The following is a 20,579-nucleotide window of genomic DNA, read 5'->3' as shown; positions in this document are numbered from 1 at the left end:
GAGCTCTAATTTGAAAATCACGGGCATAACCATCCAGAAGAAATAAATGCTTGTCTGCAAGGGGTGTCCTTTTCCATTTACTTCTCCTTGTCCATTGTCCGATTTCTTTTAAGCTGACCCAATTTCCTCTGAGTACTAAAATCATGCCAATCTGGGTAACAGCCACATTCCTCAGCAGATTGAGAGCTGCCCTAATTAAAAAGGCAAGGAGTGATCCCCTCCACGAGGAACGAAGCTTGAGAGACTATCTTTGCATACTTCACATCACTTGGTTACAGGAAGCTAATTCTGTTCCTGAACAAAACCTCACTCCAGAGCCAAGGCTTCACAGCCTAAATGCGATCTTCTGTGAAGCATCCTATCTACTCCACCCACACCCGTCCACACCTCCACACCACACACCTCCCTCTACTCGATACTCCTCGAAACACACTCTCCCTGTGCACAATCACCATAACCCCAAGTCCCTGAGTAAAAAAAAAAAGTAAAACAGAAGTTTAAAGGAATGGCAAACAAGAGAAGATTATTAACTACCTGAGACAAAAGTGAATCTCTAGAATACACAGAGAATGCCTACAAATTGTTAAGGGAAAGTCCAATGATAGCAAGACGGGCGAAGGATATAGGTCAGAGAAACAAAATGTGCTCCATCTTACTCTTTTTTCTTTTTAAGTTTTTTTTAATGTTTATTTATTTTTGAGACAGAGAGAGACAGAGCACGAACAGGGGAGGGTCAGAGAGAGAGAGAGACACAGAGTCCAAAGCAGGCTCCAGGCTCCCAGCTGTGAGCACAGAGCCCGACGTGGGGCTTGAACTCACGGACTGTGAGAGCACGACCTGAGCTGAAGTCGGACGCTCAACCAACTGAGCCACCCAGGTGCCCCTCCATCTTATTCTTAATGAGAAAAATACAAATTTATAACCGTAGCAAGACAGCGTATTTAGCTATGAAACTGGCAAGGATGTAAGTCAGGCGGCACTGTGATCAGAGTAGCTGGCACAGCCTGTGTTTGACACCATCGTAGAAACAGGGAGATGACGGCTGCAGACTTGGTTATATGGAAATGGGGCTACCGTGAGAGCCTCCAGGGACCGTCAGCCAGGTAGTCTGCAGTCGGCGGGGAGAGGAAGTCTTTTCTGCCTGCCCTTTATTTAGTTCTGTGCCTGTTGAATTTTGTACCCTCAGTAGCCATGAAAGATACTGTTTCTTTTGTTGATTTTGGATACTGTTTCTTTTAAAAGATTTTTTTTTGAAAAAGATGACCCAGTTACCTTCATTCTGAGGATTTCAGCATTTTTGACTTCTCGGTCTTCGTTTAGCTTTGTGACAAGGTGTTGCAAAGAAACCTTAGACGCTCTTCCGTCTTCTATCTCTTGTTCTTGGGTTTCTAGGAGTTTTGCCAAGTGTGTTTGAAAGTGAGGTGGTGTTCTAGGGCTCTAAAATAAAATTAAATTCCATCCAAACACCTGATTAAGTGATATTTTATAAAGATTTCATTTCAAATGAAAACACTTAGCTATTCAGCCTGTCATTCTAATTCCTGTGCAGGTGAAACAAATAAAACACCAGTACCTTTTTATCAAGTAAAGAGCAGAAAAGGTACTGGCGAAAATCTCTTTCTATAAAAACACAAAGCTACAGTCTTAGTAATGTCCACACTTGCAATCCCTCACGAAACCGTTCCATGTCCCCCAGAGCACAGGTACCTGGGGATGCTCGGCAGCAGAATCCATTACGTGTTCGAGCTGTCTCATTTTGAAGTTATATTCATTCTTTTTCTGTTCTACTTCCTCCTTCTTCTGGTTTAGCTGAGAAAATCGAACAGATGAAGGTGGCAAGTTAGAACTGGGCACATGGCCCGGTTAGAACAGACAAACTTCCCAAGGTGTGAGGATACAGACTTTTCACATTATTTTCTCAGGCTTTCATTAAATACTGCTTGAAAAGCAGTAAGGTGTTAAAACCAACCCAAACCACAGCAATGCTCACAGTCCGTAGCTGTCGACCCTGCGGCTGCCGTTCACATCTGTAAACGCTGGTTGCTGCTACAACCCTCCCCTCTCCCTCTCTCCCACAGACTTATTTACACTTTTTTTAAAAAACATTTTTAATGTTTGCTTATTTTGAGAGGAAAAGACAGCATGAGCGGAGGAAGGGCAGAGAGAGAGGGAGAGGGAGAATCTGAAGCAGGCTCCACACTCAGCACGGAATCCGATGCGGAGCTCAATCTAACCCTTGTGAGATCATGACCTGAACCAAAATCAAGAGTCGGACGCTTAACTGACAGAGCCACCCGGGTGCTCCTAAAAACAACTTTTTAAAGCTTCGCTGGTAATCAAAGGGTCGTTTGAGGAAAATAAAATGTAAAACAGCAGCCAAGAGGAGGATACAAGTCAGCCATAACCTTGCCCCAGAGGTTAGAACTTGCTGGCACGTTGTCAGGGGGCCGAGGGTGGGCAGAGAGGCAGCCGAGCAAGTCGGAACACACGTGAGCAACCAAGTTGTTCAGAGCCCGCAGCGCAGCCTGACCACCTAAGTGCCCTGTTGGCCCACCTTGCTGTACACAGAGAGAATGAGCCGCGGCACTGGACCTCACCTCGTGCTGAAGTTCTTGGATCAGGGCCTCCTTCTTGGCCATCTCCTCCTGGGCAGACTGCAGCAGCTCTGAGTGCTTCTTCGAGGCCTCGGTGAGCTTGTTCAGTTGCTCGGTGGCATGAGCCAGGTCCTCGCAGAGCATATCCCTCTGTTGGGATGATCCCCGCAAAGAAAGATTGCTTTCATAATTGTATACTCCACTAAGGATTTGCAAATCACTAGTATGTACAAATTGCAAAAGGTTAAAAAGTCTTAAATAAGAACTTTTAACTTTTTTTTTGCTTATGTGCTAATCCAGTCCAAAGCAAACAAGCAGTTAATTTCGTTTGTTTGTTTGTTTGTTTATTTATTTATTTATTTATAACATTTACTCATTTTTTGAGAGACAAAGAGAGACAGTACAAGAGGGAGAAAGACAGAGAGAAAGGGAGACACAGAATCCAAAGCAGGCTCCAGGCTCTGAGCTGTCAGCACAGAGCCCGACGTGGGGCTCGAACCCGTGAGCAGTGAGATCATGACCTGAGCCAAAGTCGGACGCTTACCTGACTGAGCCACCCAGTCACCCCATTTAAGAACAGGTCTAAAGAGAAACATTACACGAAATTCATACAGGTATCCCAATTGGGGTTTCAGTGCATTCCACCCCTTTCGTTTAACACTGAACATTTCCTCTGACCCCCCAGGATCTCAAAGCTGATCGATCACTCTTTCCGTATGAGGACTCTAGAAAGAGGTCCCTAGCTTACCTGCTGTCTGACCAATTGACTCTAGTCCTTTATACATTAGAAGGTAAATAGCTATAAAGATGGGTACCCCTCAGCCAGTTGGGGAGGGGCTGGGCAGTCACCAGGTAGTGATACATTGTCATAGGCCATCAGAGTTTCAGAGGAGTAGCTTGATGGAAAGTGGCAGAGAGAATTAGAAGTCCTGTGGGCTGCATACATAATTCCTGTGTACACAGCATGTAATCCCTATCAAGTTAGAGCAGAATCTGCTTACTCTAACTTTCCAAATGTGCATGTATATATGTACGTATACATATTTATATCACTATAAATATGTTAACATGTATAACACTGCATATAACAGGTATATGTGATATACATTAATATGTGTATCACCTAAAAAAATGCGCGTACATATATAAATGATATGATATAAAAGTATGTGGAAAATGTTTGTAATACGTCAGGCAAAAATGCACACACACACACATACTTGATGTATCACAAACACTTTTCCACATATTCATTCTTTTATCACATCATTTTTCATTGGGCGGGCTTGAGTTCATCTTAAGTATGCACCACAATTTTGCCCATCACTGAATACTTTGATTTGAATTTTTCACTATCATAATGCATTATATTCTCATACCTAGATTCTTTCTTTTTTAAAAATTATTTTTTAACACTTATTTATATTTGAGAGAGAGAGAGAGAGCGCGAGCGGGGGAGGAGCAGAGAGAGAGGGAGACACAGAATCCGAAGCAGGCTCCAGGCTCCAGAGCCTGGCATGGGGCTCGAACTCATGAACCGTGAGATCATGACCTGAGCAGAAGCCAGATGCTTAACCAACTGAGCCACCCAGGCACCTCCCTACTAGATTATTTCTTTAGGCTAATTTCTAAAAAGTGCAAACTCGAAGCATATGCAAAAAAATTAAGGCTGTGTATTACTAGACCACCTCCCCAAAGGCTGAACTTAAACTTCATCACAAGTGTCAGTAATCACCCTTCTCTGCATATCTTAATATTTACTAGCTGTAAGATCAAACGGTAGCTTTGTGCTTAATTTCGCATTTCTTTTAGCAAGGTTTCTAGGCCACTATCTTCTTCCTGGGGGAGCTGCTCATGCACCTTCCTGTATCCATTCACCACCAGGGTGTGTCTGTCCTTTCTTGAGTATTCTGACCTAAAAGCTCTTCTGTGGATTAAGGCAAGGACCCCTTTGTCATTAGTTGTAAATAGTTTAGCTGAGGAAGCCAGGTGATTAGTAAAAGGGGGAACGTGAAGTGACTGTGGGATGATTCCCCTCGAATCTAAGATACTTCAACATGCACTGTCACACATTTTTTAAGAGAAGAACAAGAAAGACACAGGAGACAAAGGGAGTAAGGAAGAGCCTGGAGGTGAATTGTACTGAGCTCCCATTATTAGCCACTCCCACTCAAATAGCCAGGCTTCCCTCTACACTTGGGCAACAGGCAGTGTGGAACTGAAGATTTAGTCCCCATTTTATACTTGTACAAGACCTTAGGGTGTGACTTTTGTGTGCTACTTTCCACTTTTTTTGTTTTAATGTTTATTTATTTACTTTGAGAGGAGTGGGGGGACGGACAGAGAGAGAGAAGGACAGAGAGAATCTGAAGCAGGCTCTGCACTGTTAGCGTGGAACCCAACGTGGGGCTCGATCTCACAAACTGTGAGATCATGACCTGAGCCAAGATCAAGAGTCAGATGCTTAACTGACTGAGCCACCCAGGCACCCCTAAATTTCTTTTTTTTTTTTTTTAATTGAGGTACAGTTGACACTGTGTACAAACTTTCCAACTCACCTCCTAAAAATACTGCCAGCTCCCACGGACTGAGCAACTCACAAGCTGCCAGTCAGTTCCTAAGCCCTTTCCATGTGTCACCTCATTTCACCTCCTCTTAGGCACTAGGCGGCAGTGTTATCTCTGCTCCAGCGACGTGACGAATGAGGCAGAGACAAGTGTAACTTTCACAGCGTCACACAGCCAGGACTCAGACTCCACAGCAGCCAGCTCCGCGGCCTGTGCCCTAACAGCTTATTACTCTTGTCTTGTGCTCCTGCGGCCTGGACCGTCCTTGCCTATTTTCATCTCCTTGCACTGCAGGTGTGTTAGCTTCGAGTCCTTTCTGGCATACAGGAGGCTAGAAATACAGACTCCTGGGTAAATCTGCCTTGGAGATCGATCCCCACAGGTGCTAAAGCTCAAAACTAGCGCATACACCGTGTGTTTCACCAACTTTCCCCAGGCCGCTATTTCTCCATCTCAGACGTACAAGGAACCGCCTTCGGTCACTGTGGCTAGAGCCCTCGGCACCCACTCTGCTTGCTGTTGCCACGGCACATGTCCTGCGGACCCCACAACTGCCTGCTGAACTTCTAAAGCACTGCTCAGTTCTATCTTGCCAACACTCCCACCACCACTTCTGGGCTCCGGCCTTTTCACCTTTGGCCTGGGCTTGAAGTCTATGCAGCCGACACTCTTGGAGATGCTCCGTGACACAGACTCCATCCGTCTCCACCTCAGCTCTCCCCCCACAGCCGGACAGGCCCCACCAACACCCACAGCCCCCTCCCTAGCAAAGCCTTGTACAAATACTATCTCCTTTGGGAAGTGCTCTGCGATTTTGGCACAGTCACTCCCCTCCTCCCTTTCCTGTGCTCCCAGATCCTTTGTTAGATCAAGATACATTTAACTCTTAAAGTAGATAGCATATTTTGACGTAAGTAACAGTGTTTCAATCATTCTTCCAGGCAAGGACAAATGATAGGTGGGTTCAATAAATATTTGTTGTTTCTTTCATGGATAGCATAGTTTAGCAAGAAAGCTTTACTTCTAAAGCAACCACAGAGTAGTATATATGGTGGGTTACCATTTGTGTGAGAAAAAGAAAACTAAATGTATATGGGATTTGCCTAAAATGTCTCTGGAAGTAGGGCATCTGGGTGGCTCAGTTGGTTAAGCGGCCAACTTCGGCTCAGGTCATGATCTCATGATTCACGGGTTCGAGCCCCACATCGTGTTCTCTGCTGTGAGCGCAGAGCCTGCTTCAGATCCCCTGTCCCCCTACCTCTCCCTCCCCCATTCACACTCGCTGTCTCAAAAATAAACATTTATTAAAAAAAAAAAATCTCGGGGCGCCTGGGTGGCGCAGTCGGTTAAGCGCCCGACTTCAGCCAGGTCACGATCTTGCGGTCCGTGAGTTCGAGCCCCGCGTCGGGCTCTGGGCTGATGGCTCAGAGCCTGGAGCCTGTTTCCGATTCTGTGTCTCTCTCTCTCTCTGCCCCTCCCCCGTTCATGCTCTGTCTCTCTCTGTCCCAAAAAATAAATAAACGTTGAAAAAAAAAAAATTAAAAAAAAAAAATCTCTGGAAGGATACATGACAGAATATCTACTGCTTTATGTAATTTGAATTTTGAGCGATGTGACAGTACTGCTTGCTTGCTTGTTTATTTACTTACTTATTGAGAGAAAGAGAGTGAGAGAGAGAGAGAGAGAGAGAGCGCGTGCGCACGTGGAGGGGAGGGGCAGAGAAAGAGGGAGAGAGAATCTTAAGCAGGCTCCACGCCCAACGCAGAGCCTGACTCGCAGAGCCTGACTCGGGGCTCAATCTCACCACCCTGGGATCATGACCTGAGCCAAGATGGAGAGTTGGCCGCTCTACTGACTGAGCCGCCCAGGCGTCCCAGTACTGCTTCATTTAAAAATAGACACATTTACACCAACAACGAAAAATTAAAACCCACTTTAGCTAAAACCCACCTCAGCTGGTTAACCTGTTAACCAGATCTTTCTTTGCTCCCTGCTGCTACCACTCCACCAAGTAAACGCAGTGGCCAATCTGCTCCCCTTTGGGAAGAGGGTCAGTTACAGGAACTTACCAGTGTAAGGGTTAAATTGTAGTGTAGGGCTAAAGCTTAGCTTGAAAAATAACAGCTTTGTGTTGACACTGAAGGTTAAGAGATAACAGCCTTGCTTTGCTCTTGTAAACTAGGCCTCATACTCTTGTAAATTAGGCTTCACCAATTAAGGAAACAAAAGTTCAAAGAAAAGAGCATCAGAGGCAGGGTCAAGGAGATCCACTGGTTGCAACTTAGAGGCAGAAAGTCTAAAATAAACACCTCATTAGGCAACTGTTTCTAACTCATCTGGCAACTGTTTCTAACTCATCTGGAAACTGTTTCTTTGTTCTGTTCCCAGGTGATGATAAAACGATGTGATCGGTTATAAAAACTCTGTACCCCAGCTGTTCGAGGCCGCACTCTTATGAAGAGTGTTGGTCCCGGTTGGTCGGCCTTGCCTCTCATTGTAATAAACTTTGTTGTGACTGTCACTGGTACCCGTAGCATTCTGTTTCAGGAGTCGTGTGGATGCAACACCAGGTGTTAGCACAAATGAATGCATATCAACTGGATAAAGTATAACAATTTTAGTGTTATCTATTACTGGCCTAACTACCCTATGGGAAAATGGCTCTAATTATGACTTGTCCCTTTAAAAAGCTCTCTATTTCTTCATTAATAACCTCCACACACACATACACATACAAACATTGACAAGGAAAAAGGCAAAAAAGAGTCAGGATGTGTTAACAAGTACCTCTATGTCCTCAGAGAGTATTCTCAGTCTAAGGGCTTCTTTCAGGTCCAGAATCTCCACTTCCTGTTTCTTAATCAACACTTTGCTCTCTTCCTTGTCAGCCAAAGCAGAGTTGTGTTGGCACTGCAGAAAGAAAGTTGTAAGAGCTGTCTGCTTTCCTGTGCTTATTTTTTCACTAAAATAACAAGAAGGAGTCTGAGCTCCGAGGTGATGATGAGACTAACACAAATAGTTCAATAACTACTTATTGGACAAACGAATGGAAGAATAAGTGCATGAATGGTGAAGAGAAGTCAAAAAGTCCCACAGGGAGCAGTGAAAAACCACTCAGGTTTTCTTAGTGTTTTTTGGTCATCTCTGCCCCTAACAATGGGGCTCAAACTCCCGACCCAGAGACCAAGAGTCGCACTCTTCACCGACTGAGCCAGCTGGGCGCCCCATATTCATTATTATCACACCTTTATCAAGAAACTGCCTTCAGCAACAAACGTGAGAACAGCAACCTCCCTTTGTAGCAGAGGAATGACCAACGTGGGCAAAAAACTTCACCTTGACCCGAGGTGAGGAGGAAGCACCAACATTCAACTTAGATATGTGCACGCATGAGGGGGAAAGTAGTTCCTCGTAGAAAATACTTACTTGAGGAAACCAGAAAGTCCAATAATGGAAAAACTCACTCGCTATACAAGGAATGTCTCTGAACTTAACCAAAATGTGTCATTGTTTTTCCTCAAAGCAACGAAGGAACACCACATACCCTTAACTATCACAGATTACAACCGGCCTGCTTCTGATCAGCAATTCCCAATCGGTGCACACAGAGCACTGAACCCAGGCCAGGACGATCAGAGCAGGGTGGCAGCGGGCACCGCCTCGCAGGGGTCAGCATATTAAAAGCTCTGTAAGTTCTGCGAATCCAGAAACCTGTTGAGGCTTTGACTAAGATTTCCAAACCGATTTGACCACAGCAATCCTTTTGTTCTGGTGTAGCATTTGTCAAACTCTTGAAGAATCTGGGAAGTGCTCAAATGTATCTTGTCGGTTACAGAACTTACACTGATGTCCTTCAGTTCTTGCTTCAGGGTGTCTACAGTTTCTGTTTTTTCACACACCGATGTTCTCAGCTCCTGGATCTGGCTCATGAGGTCAGCTACAACTTCCTGATGAGGAGAGAAACAATGTCTTCACACCCAATGACATTAAGGAGGAGACCATTACTGAGGTAAACAACAGTTTACCTCTCCGAAAGAAAACAGGAGAAGTCCATTCTGTTTTAGCAAAATACGTCACATAATATTATTATCAGTTTGTATATTAAAATATGATCTTACTCTATTTGATTTAATCATTTGCTTTGGTTTTTCTGAATGAATTATAGGTAGGCATATAAGAAATTTATACCTAATTTTATACTTAACATGCATATTTCGTTTACTATCCTAATTAAAGACAACACACCAGAAATCTGACAGTTTGTATCATGGGACTCAGAGTCAACCAGAAAGGCTCACACTAACAGCAGCCTAGTAAAGAGGGGCAGGATGGGTTTTAGAAACAGTGTCACCAGCGGGCCACCTGGGTGGCTCAGTCGGTTAAGCATCCGTCTCTTGATTGCAGCTCATGTCATGATCTCACGGTTACTGGGATCAAACATGCTTAAGATTCTCTCTCTCCCTCTCCCTCTCCCCCCACCCCAAAATAAAAAAAACTATAAAAAAATAATAAAAATAGAAACAGTGCCATCAGAAGTAGTAGAACAGTTTCCTCTTGAAGTTACATGGAGAATTAATAATAATAATAATAATAATAGAAGATCCCCTTCTCTGCCAACCTTGGAAGACAAACAAGGCCTAAGTGTCTACAGGAATGCCAGCTATCAGTCACCCTGCGGGCACAGGACGGGAACATTAAAGCCTCACTTATGAAGAAAATAAAGAGGGATTCAGCTTCAACCTCTACCAACCTTGTCAGCATCTCTAGACTTTTCCAGAGAACGAATTACTTTTTCGGTAGCATATAAACTCTCTTCCAGTTTCTGTACTTTTGCCATCTATGGGGAAAAATAACTATTTTTAGAAAAAGAATTAAATTCCAAAGCCAACCACATACACATATAGGGGGGAAAAAAAAGAAATTGAAATCTCCTTTTCATATTGTATGGTGCTCATCAGGTAACACTTGAAAAGGAGAAGCTGGGTTAAAAGGCATTGATTCTGTGGGTCTCCACCAGGGGGCCACCAACAAAGTGATTATAGCCTTCCAGGAGTTAGAAAAACAAGAGTTCAAAAATAATACAACCAACCAAAAAGCCCATCTATTTTTACTACCTATTTTCGACACCTGAGAGCTGAAACCTTGTTCATAATGCACCTCTCCAGACACCGGACCGGGAGTTACAGACCTCAAAGGCTAGAGTTAAGAGCACAGATCACTCACCTGCTGCTCGCATTTGGCTATCTCTTTCTGTTTCTCCTGGTGCACAACCTCAAGAACTCCTAATATTTCTCTGAAAGAAAAGAATGATCTTTTTTACTCATGACTTCATCCAATGGAAACAGGAAGTGGGTGCATTTGTACAGAAGAGATTCCGTGAACGGCAATGGAACTTTGTTTGGCACACGCTTGGCATCAGGCATTGCGTTCCAGCAGGAGTCAAGATCTGAACCCGTTTCTTCAACAAACCAAAGAGAACCTATCTTTGTGCTACGAGTTTCTCTTTCTTTGGAGCACTCAGGACTTGCTGACATAAGCATGTGTTTATTACCTATCTCTCTGTGCTAGAATGTGAAACTCACGGGGATGGGGATATTTTGTTCACTGTCTTACCTCTAAATAAATGTTCTGGCACTTACCAGAATAGTGCCTGGCTTGTTGGATATCACCTAGTGTTTGAACAACTAAATGGTTAACTGTTTCCCAGCTAAGATGTATGCCCACTAGATGTAGTTACCTCCGTATCCCCAGGCCTAGAAGAGAAGCCGAGTCGTACTAAAAACTCTACAGGTATCTGCTGAATAAACAAATACTTCCTCTTGCTACAGTAATGATCATCCTGCTGGCTGAGGCCAAGAGACGGACAGAGATCACCAAGGAAAAGAACTTGGAGAGACAGGCAAGAAGGACAATGGCATTCCATATTAAAGGACCAAGAGAAAAACAGAGCAGCCAGAAAAAGAATAGTAGAGACAGAAATAAAAATCAGTCCCCACCTTCCAGTTATAAAAATACCGAGATTTATTTATAGAAGGACCAGAGTTCTGATCACCATCAACTGCTATTCATTTCAAAAGTAGCGTAGCTACTTCCTGAATGCTTTTGAAAAATTAAGTTTCTCTACATAGCCTCTTATACAAAAGAATCGGATATTCATTTTGGAATGTTTTAAAAAAATAACCTTACAGGGCATCAGCAATAAAAAAAACCCAAACAACTCAAGATAAAGAATGTGATAGTAAATGATACTCTAGTCAACTAATGGAAAAGATAAATAGCACTCACTTAGAACTGTTTTCTTTATCTTCTTCAAATTGTAATAATAATTTGTTATTGCGTTCTTTTTCTGCCTCAAAAAGCTCCACCAAATTCTAAAAGACAATGTTATATTAGATTTTAAGAAATTGTTACTAGCAATGCACAGTCAACAAACACATCAAGTACCTTCTACGTTGGCAGGCACGAGGGGCCAGTACAGAAGTTAGGAAGAGGTCAATAAACAGGCCTTGCCCTGTGCTCCAGGGAACAATCACACATTCAGGACAAATTCATCAATAACCAATACCTTTCTTAACTTACATTCAGATCAGATTTCAGAGTTTCATTTTCATTTTTGCAGTTTTGGAGGTTTTTTGAAAGTTGGTCAATTTCAAACTTCATTACTTCTTGTAAGTTGTCATAGGAATCCTGTAGGCAGGCTTTGCTCTCAAGAAGCTTTTCCTTTTCTAATCTTTATCAGGAAAACATTTTTACAATGGTCAATATAAACATCAAATGTAGTTCTGCGAGTTCAATTACCAGCAGTTCCACTGCTCCTGTCTACAGACCGTGCCCAACTTACAGAAGCCTTGACTGACGTGACCGTGTGTGGGATGCCCACGATGCACAAACATGTAACACACAATGGACCACAGAGCAGTGTGACGGGGCCGGAGGAGACAGGGTGGGCATGTTAGCTTGAGCCATATACCTCCTCATTCTGCCTCCCATGGTCTCAACCAGACATGCTTAACTCGTGGGCAATTTTGAGTCGTGGATTCATTTTAGGGAGTTCCAGACCTAACCCTTCCTTACGTAAGCTAGGAAATGGCTGTACATTTAATTCTGTTGACACCTCACCTCCATTCATTCATCACATATCCTCTCAATTCTAGGAAGATTTTAAGATGGCAAACGTGGCTTTGGTTTGAGCAAGAGAGTAACTCCCTCAGAAAGAACCATTTCTTAATTCACGTGATTGTTTCCCGCTTCTTAGGTTCTCATCCTCTCGTTCTGCGCTGCACCTGCTGTGACAGGCCCAAACATCCAGGGCTCGGCCAAGAACTAGTGAACAATGAACCTGACTCTGCACCATCCAAAAGAGATGTCCCAGCTTGTAAACAGATTAGGCAGGGATTCATCTGCTTTACTTGCTGAACACAGAGCAGAAGTGGCACATTACAAAGTGGTACAGGGGTGTCTGGGTGGCTCAGACGGTTAAGCATCCGACTCTTGATTTCGGCTCAGGTCATGGTCGGTTTGTGGGTTTGAACCCTGCATTGGGCTCTGTGCTGAGAGCGTGGAGCCTGCTTGGGATTCGCTCTCCCTCTCTGCCCTTCCCCTGCTCATGTGTGCTCTCTCTCAAAACAAATAAACTTACAAAAAAAAACAAAAAACAAAACCAAAGTGGTATAAATCAATTGCTAAAGAGAGGCATACAGACAATAGACCAGAGGAGAGATGTGTGTATTTATGATACAAACTGTGTATAGAAAGCAGCCAAATGATTCAAGGAACACATAGCGGTATTGGGCTATTTCACGCAGGGGCCTTCTTACCACCTGTGGGGCCATGGAGTATAAGCAGCCCAAAGAGTGATACACTCGGTTTGAGCAAGAGAGTTAAACCTGAGACACTGAGAAAAATTATATCAAATTTAAAAAGCAAAGAAGTACTCGCTATTTTTAGGACAGAATTTAAGTACATAGTCAAATATAGTGGATTCTTAATATTTTAGATCTGGTTCAAATGACTTATAAACATGAGGAAATTAAAATCCAACGAGATAAGTGGAGTGACCTTTCCAAAAAACGCACACAAAGTTCATTTATGACACAGCCAAGATCAGGGTCAGTGATTCAGATGTTAAAAACAAATGCCTGGTGGGGCGCCTGGGTGCTCAGTCGGTTAAGCGTCCGACTTTGGCTCAGGTCATGATCTCACGGTTCATGGGTTCAAGCCCCGCATGGGGCTCTGTGCTGATGGCTCAGAGCCTGCAGCCTGCTTCGGATTCTATGTCTCCTTCTCTCTCTGTTCCTCCCCTGCTCATGCTCACTCTCTCGCTCGCTCTCTCTCTCTCTCTCTCAAAAATAAATAAAGATTAAAACAACAACAACAACAAAAAAAACCCACAAATGCCTGGTAAGAAAAAAACAACAGTGCACCAGGGATGACAAATGGCAACTCGGTGCTGGGGAAACGGGCAGTGGAGGCTGACAGCGCCCGCCCAACTCACGGGAAAGGAGTCATTCAGGGGGCAGGGATGGGATTTCAGGGGATGCTGAAAGATGGATTTTTATAAGAAAGCTCTCAATCTTAAGAATGCAATGCGAAACTTTTTTTTTAAATGTTTATTTTTGAGAGAGAGACAGACAGACAGACAGACAGAGGCAGGCAGAGGGAGAGGGAAACACAGAATCCGAAGCAGGCTCCAGGCTCCAAGCTGTCAGCACAGAGCCCAAGGCGGGGCCCGAATTCACAAACCATGAGATCATGACCTGAGCCCAAGTCAGATGCCCAACCAACTGAACCACCGAGGTGCCCCTATGCTAAACTTTTTAAAAACCACACTGGGAAGATCCAGCAAAAACATGTTTATGGATGAATCCGGTCTGCAGATCTCAAATTTTCTTCCTCTATTTTAATTCCTCGTGTGGAAAACACATAAAAACTGCAGACTTAAACCTTTGCAACGTGTATCATGCTCACAGCATCACGTGCCAAATGTCCATTATTAAATTATTGCCACGGACCCATACGATGGCAACCAAAACACAAAATGATTTTATAAAAGGTTGAAATTGGCAAGGAAAAGAGTAGTAAAAACAAACCCCTTACATCTGTCATTCCTTTATTTCAAGATTACCAGCACTGACTCCTGCCAGCCTCTGACAAGTTACTGTGGACAACAGTGACAACTACTGATCTGTTCTACCTTGTACTGTCCCTTCTTCTAATAAGAGCATACCTCTCCCTCTGGAAAAGGTGTATCACCTATATTGGGCCTATATCACCTCAAACCCGTGGGAAGTGACTGGTCCGCAGGTAAGCAGAGGACTCCAGCAAAACCAATTCAGATTCTCCCTAGGATTGATACATGCCTTCTGGGACAGACGGTTTCATCACAGGGGTCATTATGCTAAGAGAATATGCAGCGGTCTGAGGCGATCTGTTCCCCGTCACAGAGAGGAAGGCTCTCAATAGTAGGACTGAGTAAGGGCAACATAATGAGGGAAGCAGAGCAGGAACTGAGAGAGACAGAGACAGAGAGACAGAGACAGAGAGAAATGTGCACTGACAGTATCTTTTGAGACTCGGTCTAGTTTGCCCCTGAAACCAAAATCACCTCTAGGCCTCCCCGTTATTGTGAGCCAGTAATTTACCTTTTGGTTTAACTAGTTTGAGTTGGGTTTATAGCACTTGCACGGCGAGCAGTCCTGGACTGCAGGCCCCAACCAGGCAACTGGACAGCATAACAGAACAACTCTACCTGACGCTATCCAGCTGGAGCTGTGTGTGCGCGTGTCGATCAGAGAGGCTACTCAGCTCTTTCTCCTGACTCTCTCTGAACGAACTATACTCCAGCCTCACGGAAGACAGCTCCTTGTCTGCAGAGTGAAGAACTACTCGCAGGTCATGCACCTCACTTTTCAAAACTAAAAAACAAAACAAAATACATTCTCAACAGATTTCTTTACACACACACACACACACACACACACACATTTTTTTTTAACAAAGTAGACAAAGAGGTTGGATGGATATTTTCACACAAACAGCAAAAACAAGTTGGAGAGACCAATCTTAAGATGTTGAACAACCAAGTGGTAGGTACCTAGGAGCACAGAGATTTCTATTTTATTCCTCCTCGTTTATGATTTTTGGTCTATTTCTACAAAAAAAGTAAAGGGTTAACATCTGTCCCTGATCTGCAGGTCACTTGACTGTTCCACTTTCTCCTGAGGCATGTGTATGGCAACTTTTAATATAAGGGAGAAAAAAATCAACAGATTTAACATATTTTAAGTGACCTAATCCTATTGAAAACCCTTTGGTGATACACCAGAACATTCCAAAATGGGTTAAACACTGCTGGTCTTCTAAGAAAACTCCAATTGGAGGTGACATCAAGTAACTCTTTAGATCAAAGAAAACATAATGGCTGCCTTTTGTTTTAGCTTTATTACAAACTGCTGCAAACACTTTGATGAAAGGAGAAATAAGCTGCAAAAAATTGGGAATCAAATGATACTCCCACCTCTATGGACATATACAAATACATAGTTATTCTTTATTTTCTCACTGTCAAAATATTATTCATCTTATGATTTCAAGACACTTCATTTTCAAAGCAGTATTAAAAGGTTCAGCAACCAGTTCAATCACTTGTTTATGACCAGTCCTGAAGCAAAGCACCCTTTCTGATATGAGACTATTACTTACCACTGCCTTGCAGACCCAAGTCTGGTCATCTAATTAAAAACAAAACAAAACAACCAAAAACATAGGGGCAAGATTTACTCATAGAGGTCAAGAGACACTGAGTCACGGTATTCAGATTACAAAGCTCCCAGCCGTTCGAACTTACACTCATTCTTAGTTTGAGCGTCCCGAAGCTGCTTTTCAAGGACATTCAGTTGTGAGAGATGCTCTTGCTGCTGTCTGGTCCAGTCAGTTCTTTCTGACGAGAAAAGCTTTGAGAAAAAGATAAATTTATTAGAAAAAGGTATACTAGCATGCTAAGATACTCTCCAAATCATGACCTTGTTTCTGTTTTTAAAATCTAGCTTCAGGTGTCTGACAGAAGAAAGTCGGCTGTTCCCACGAACTACAGTGAGGAAGACCAACAAAGAGGCAGGGCCACTGCAAGCACCTGGGCCATCTACCCTGCCTTGTTCCGAACCGAGAGCAAGGGCCCTATCTGCACTGTCCACTAAGTGAGCTAGAATTCAGCCTAGGCGGTGTGCGTCATTATCAGAGCAGTGTGTGAAGTAACACAATAAAGAATACAACCCAAATGAGCCTTGACAAAGGCTTTGCAAAGTCCTGTTCTTCTTGTAACACTCTTCCTTTGAGGATCTGTTTCATACATCTTCTGAGGCCCTGCTCTTGGGTCTCACCTCCCGCGTTTGTACAGAATGATGTTCCAGTTTGTCAATGTGCTGCTGAAGCTTCAGGTTTTTATGCTCTTCCTCATCCAACTTGACTTGAAGGGCACTCATTTGTTCCTGCAACACAAAAACTTGAGTTGTCAAAAATTCTTTTCAGTGGAAATCGCAAACATTCCACTAAATAAAATAAAATAGAATAAAATTCAAAACCTCACATAGACAAAGATATCAAAGGCCAGTTTGGAGCCAGAAAACAATTTCCAAAGACTACACTAATGACTTCTCATGTTTCAGAATTATACTTGTGGTCCATCAAAGCGGATAATTTGAAACACAAAGGGGAAAAATGGTTCAATGGAATCAATCATAGAGCATCTTGAGACTTCTAAGAAGCTTTCCCAAGGCTGCATGGAGTGACTTTACAAGAATGGCCTCCATGCCTTGGAAAGGGCGAACTTTTGGAATCTGAGGGTAGTCTGGCTCACTCTAAGTATCGTCAAACAGCAGAAAAACTTTCTGAAAAAATAAATCACCAGAATTCTGAGATAAACACACTTCACATGTTCTTTCAAATACATCAAAAACTGTCTGCAATTTGATGTATAAGAAGATTCTTTCAATTATTTTAATTTTCTTTGCAGATACAGTACTGTGCTATATAAACCAGTTCTGGAACTTGAAGCTGGGGACAAGACTGGTCTCTTCATACAGGAGAGAGCCAAAACCTGAGGAGACTAGAGAGTGGGACTTGCTAAATACCGCAGAGCAAACAAAAAGAACGAGCAAAAGCAGGCTGATTTCTGCTTTCACACACCCGTGTTTAACAAGATACAATTTTAATACCACACAGATTTGAACACTACATATTAGAGTTGACATGATACAGGGAGTTTCTCAATGAATGTCTAGTTACTTGCTTTTTCTAAAACTAACCATTACCTGCACCATCCTAAGCTCTTCAGAAATGGCCTCAAAAGCCTGTTCATTCATCTCAGGTGGAACTGGCTCATTCAAGATATTATCATCTAATGTGCCAGGATTCTGAGCATGCATAGGGCCAGAGCTCCCTGCTTCGGGGCTTAGTTTTGGTACTGGTCGAGACCAAAGTTGATAAGCCTTGGTTGGTGTAGTTATAATCTGCGGCAAAAAGTGATTATGGACAACATTAGCACTCGTGAACAACACAGCCATAGCACTGAGTAATAACCATGTGAACAGAAAGGATAAAATTGAAATTCTAATCATCAAAAGAAGAGTATCCTTGAGAGGCAGCAGAGAAATGCCCAAGTAGAAACAATCTATCAATTCAATGCGGTCTCAAGGAAAATTCTCTTAAGATTTTTAAAACTGAAACTAGATCAGCCAATTCCAAACTTCATACAAAGAGTAATTGTACAAGAAGAGACAAGTGAAAGGAGAACAAATTGGAAAGATTTCCCTGGCCTACATCAAATACACAGAAAAAGAGTGACTTATGTTGAAAGTTCAAATTAGTGAGAAAAACAAGGACTATTAAAAGTTAAATCCCTGGTGCGCCTGGGTGGCTCAGTCTGTTGGGCATCTGACTTCGGCTCAGGTCATGATCTCAAGGTTCGTGGGTTTGGGCCCCGCGTTGGGCTCTGTGCTTCAGATTCTGTGTTTCCCTCTCTTGGCCCCTCCCCGGCTCACTCTCTGTCTCTGTCTCTCTCTCTCTCTCTTTCAAAAATGAACATTAAAAAAAAAAAAAAGTTAAATCCCTAAGTCACACCACTCAAAAATAAAATAGCAGATGCATTAAACATCTCAGTGTAAAAATAAAATTATACTGATGATCTTGAGACTATCTGGGCCTTTAAAAATACATAAAAGAGGCTCTCTGCTCCTCCCCGTTGGACAGACAGCTTCATCTTCCGCTGTAGCCAGCCATGTCCCTGAGATACCATGGTGAAGGTCAGGGTAACCAGATTCAGCCAAATTAGTCACTTGGTCATCAGCGATGCTTTTAACTCCTGGCTAAGTGGATATTGTTGCCATTAATGATCCCTTCATTGACCTTAATTACATGGTCTACATGTTCTAGTACGATTCCAACCAAGGCAAACTCCATAGTACAGTCAAGGCTGAGAACTGCAAACCTGTCATCAATGGAGAGCCCATCTCCATCTTCCAGAAGGGCCCACCAACATCAAATGGGACAATGCTGGTGCTGAATATATTGTGGAGTCTGCTGGGGTCTTCATAACCATAGAGAAGGCTGGGGCTCATGTGAAGAGTGGGGCCAAGAGGGTCATCACCTCTGCCCCTTCTGCTGATGCCCCCATGTTTGTGATGGGCGTGAACCCTGAGAATTATGAGAACTCCCTCAAGATTGTCAGCAATGCTTCCTGTACCGCCAACAGCTTGGCCCCTCTGGCCAAGGTCATCCATGAAAACTTTGGCATCATGGAGGGACTCATGACCACAGTCCATGCCATCACTGCCACCCAGAACATCAGCCCTGCTTCTACTGGTGCTGCCAAGGCTGCAAGCAAGGCCATCCCTGAGCTGAACAGGAAGCTCACTGGCATGGCTCTCCATGTTTCCACTCCTAATGTGTCAGATCCATGGATCTGACCTGCTGCCTAGAGAAAGCTGCCAAATACGATGACGTCAAGAAGGTGGTGAAGCAGACATCGGAGGGCCCCCTCAAGGGCATCCTGGGCTACAGGGAGGACCAGGTTTGTCCTCGACTTTAACAGTGACAACCGCTCTTCCATCTTTGATGCTGGGGCTGGCATTGCCTCAATGACCATTCTGTTAAGCTCATTTCCTGGTATGACAATGAACTTTGCTACAGCAACCGGGTGGTAGACCTCATGGTCCACATGGCATTCAAGGAGTAAACATCTCCTGGACCACCAGCCCTGGGGAGAGCAAGGGGAAGACAGAGGCCCTCAGCTTCTGAGGAGTCCTTTCCCCAACTCATCCCCAACACACTGAGAATCTCCTGACCTCTACATAGTTTCCATCCCAGACCCCCTGAAAAAGGAGAGGGACTTGGGGAGCCCTACCTTCTCACATACCATCAATCAAGTATACTGTACCCAGAAAAAAAATACATAAGTCACAAATACAAAAGATGAATAAACCTGGCTATATCAAAATTGTAAGTTCTTTTTAACAGAATCACATACAAAGATAAAAGACAAACAACCTGATGGCGAATACACTGGCAGTAGTACATACGACACACAAAAGAGTAACACGTTAAAAACTAAAAATCAGAAGGTAAAACAACTAATAGGAAAACAGACTTATTTTTCTTTTTCCTCTATGAAAAAGGACAGCGATCATAGATATGAGACTTTAACAGAAGTAAAAGAAATGAGAATTAAAACCTTCACAAGATAACATCCCTCACCCATCAGACTGTCAAACATTAAGGAGTCAGACAATGCCAGTTCCAGGGGCTGGCGCTGGGCAGTGAGGGCTCCCAGACCTCCTGGGAGAGCACACGGTGCAGACACCCAGCGGTCACTTGAATGGGAATGACCCCACTCCTGAGACATCAGAAGACGACCACTCCGTCCACAGACTCCACCCCCAAAGAACACCTACCCTGGCAAACACCTAAACAAGCCATGGGTTGTCCAAAACATGGCAGCCTAGATGTAAAATGAGGTAGAGCTCTACGTACTAGTTAATGTGTAATGACCCCAGCATAACCCAGAGTTAACAAAGGTCCACTGAAGAATAACATACATAGGATGATTCCATTGAATTTTAAAAACAAAGCACAACAAAAAAACAATGTATGAAATAACTTGGCATATTTTCCCAGTCCATGCATATTTACCATAGAAAAGTGCCAAGTAAAAAGATTCCTAAACTGGGGTGCCAGGGTGGCTCAGTCGGTTGAGCCTGCAACTTTGGCTCAGGTCATGATCTCACAGTTCATGAGTTTGAGCCCCGCATCGGGCTCTGTGCTGGCAGCTCAGAGCCTGGAGCCTGTTTCAGATTCTGTGTCTCCCTCTCTCTCTGACCCTCCCCCATTCATGTTCTGTCTCTGTCTCAAAAATAAATAAACATTA

The 20,579-nt window shown here is 43.5% G+C and overlaps 1 protein-coding gene across 1 annotated transcript in view; it reads right to left on the bottom strand.

Moving 5' to 3' along the window:
- KIF15 (kinesin family member 15) overlaps positions 1 to 20,579 on the bottom strand; it is an 84,439-nt gene that overhangs the window by 15,473 nt on the left and 48,387 nt on the right. The window contains exons 17-29 of the mRNA XM_047097166.1: positions 17,470 to 17,667; positions 16,540 to 16,647; positions 16,008 to 16,113; positions 14,910 to 15,075; positions 11,741 to 11,891; positions 11,447 to 11,532; positions 10,385 to 10,454; positions 9,912 to 9,998; positions 9,004 to 9,108; positions 7,949 to 8,071; positions 2,598 to 2,744; positions 1,708 to 1,809; positions 1,273 to 1,437 (exon numbers count right to left, since the gene is read on the bottom strand). Coding sequence (XP_046953122.1) covers positions 1,273 to 1,437; positions 1,708 to 1,809; positions 2,598 to 2,744; positions 7,949 to 8,071; positions 9,004 to 9,108; positions 9,912 to 9,998; positions 10,385 to 10,454; positions 11,447 to 11,532; positions 11,741 to 11,891; positions 14,910 to 15,075; positions 16,008 to 16,113; positions 16,540 to 16,647; positions 17,470 to 17,667 — 1,614 coding nt within the window. The remainder of the gene's footprint in view (positions 1 to 1,272; positions 1,438 to 1,707; positions 1,810 to 2,597; positions 2,745 to 7,948; positions 8,072 to 9,003; positions 9,109 to 9,911; positions 9,999 to 10,384; positions 10,455 to 11,446; positions 11,533 to 11,740; positions 11,892 to 14,909; positions 15,076 to 16,007; positions 16,114 to 16,539; positions 16,648 to 17,469; positions 17,668 to 20,579) is intronic.

The sequence above is a fragment of the Lynx rufus genome, unplaced genomic scaffold (assembly GCF_022079265.1).
Source record: "Lynx rufus isolate CCGP_SWC_20201006 ecotype Redwood Valley unplaced genomic scaffold, mLynRuf1.p SCAF_4, whole genome shotgun sequence".
NCBI lineage: Eukaryota > Metazoa > Chordata > Mammalia > Carnivora > Felidae > Lynx > Lynx rufus.
This window is presented reverse-complemented; position numbering and strand designations above follow the sequence as displayed.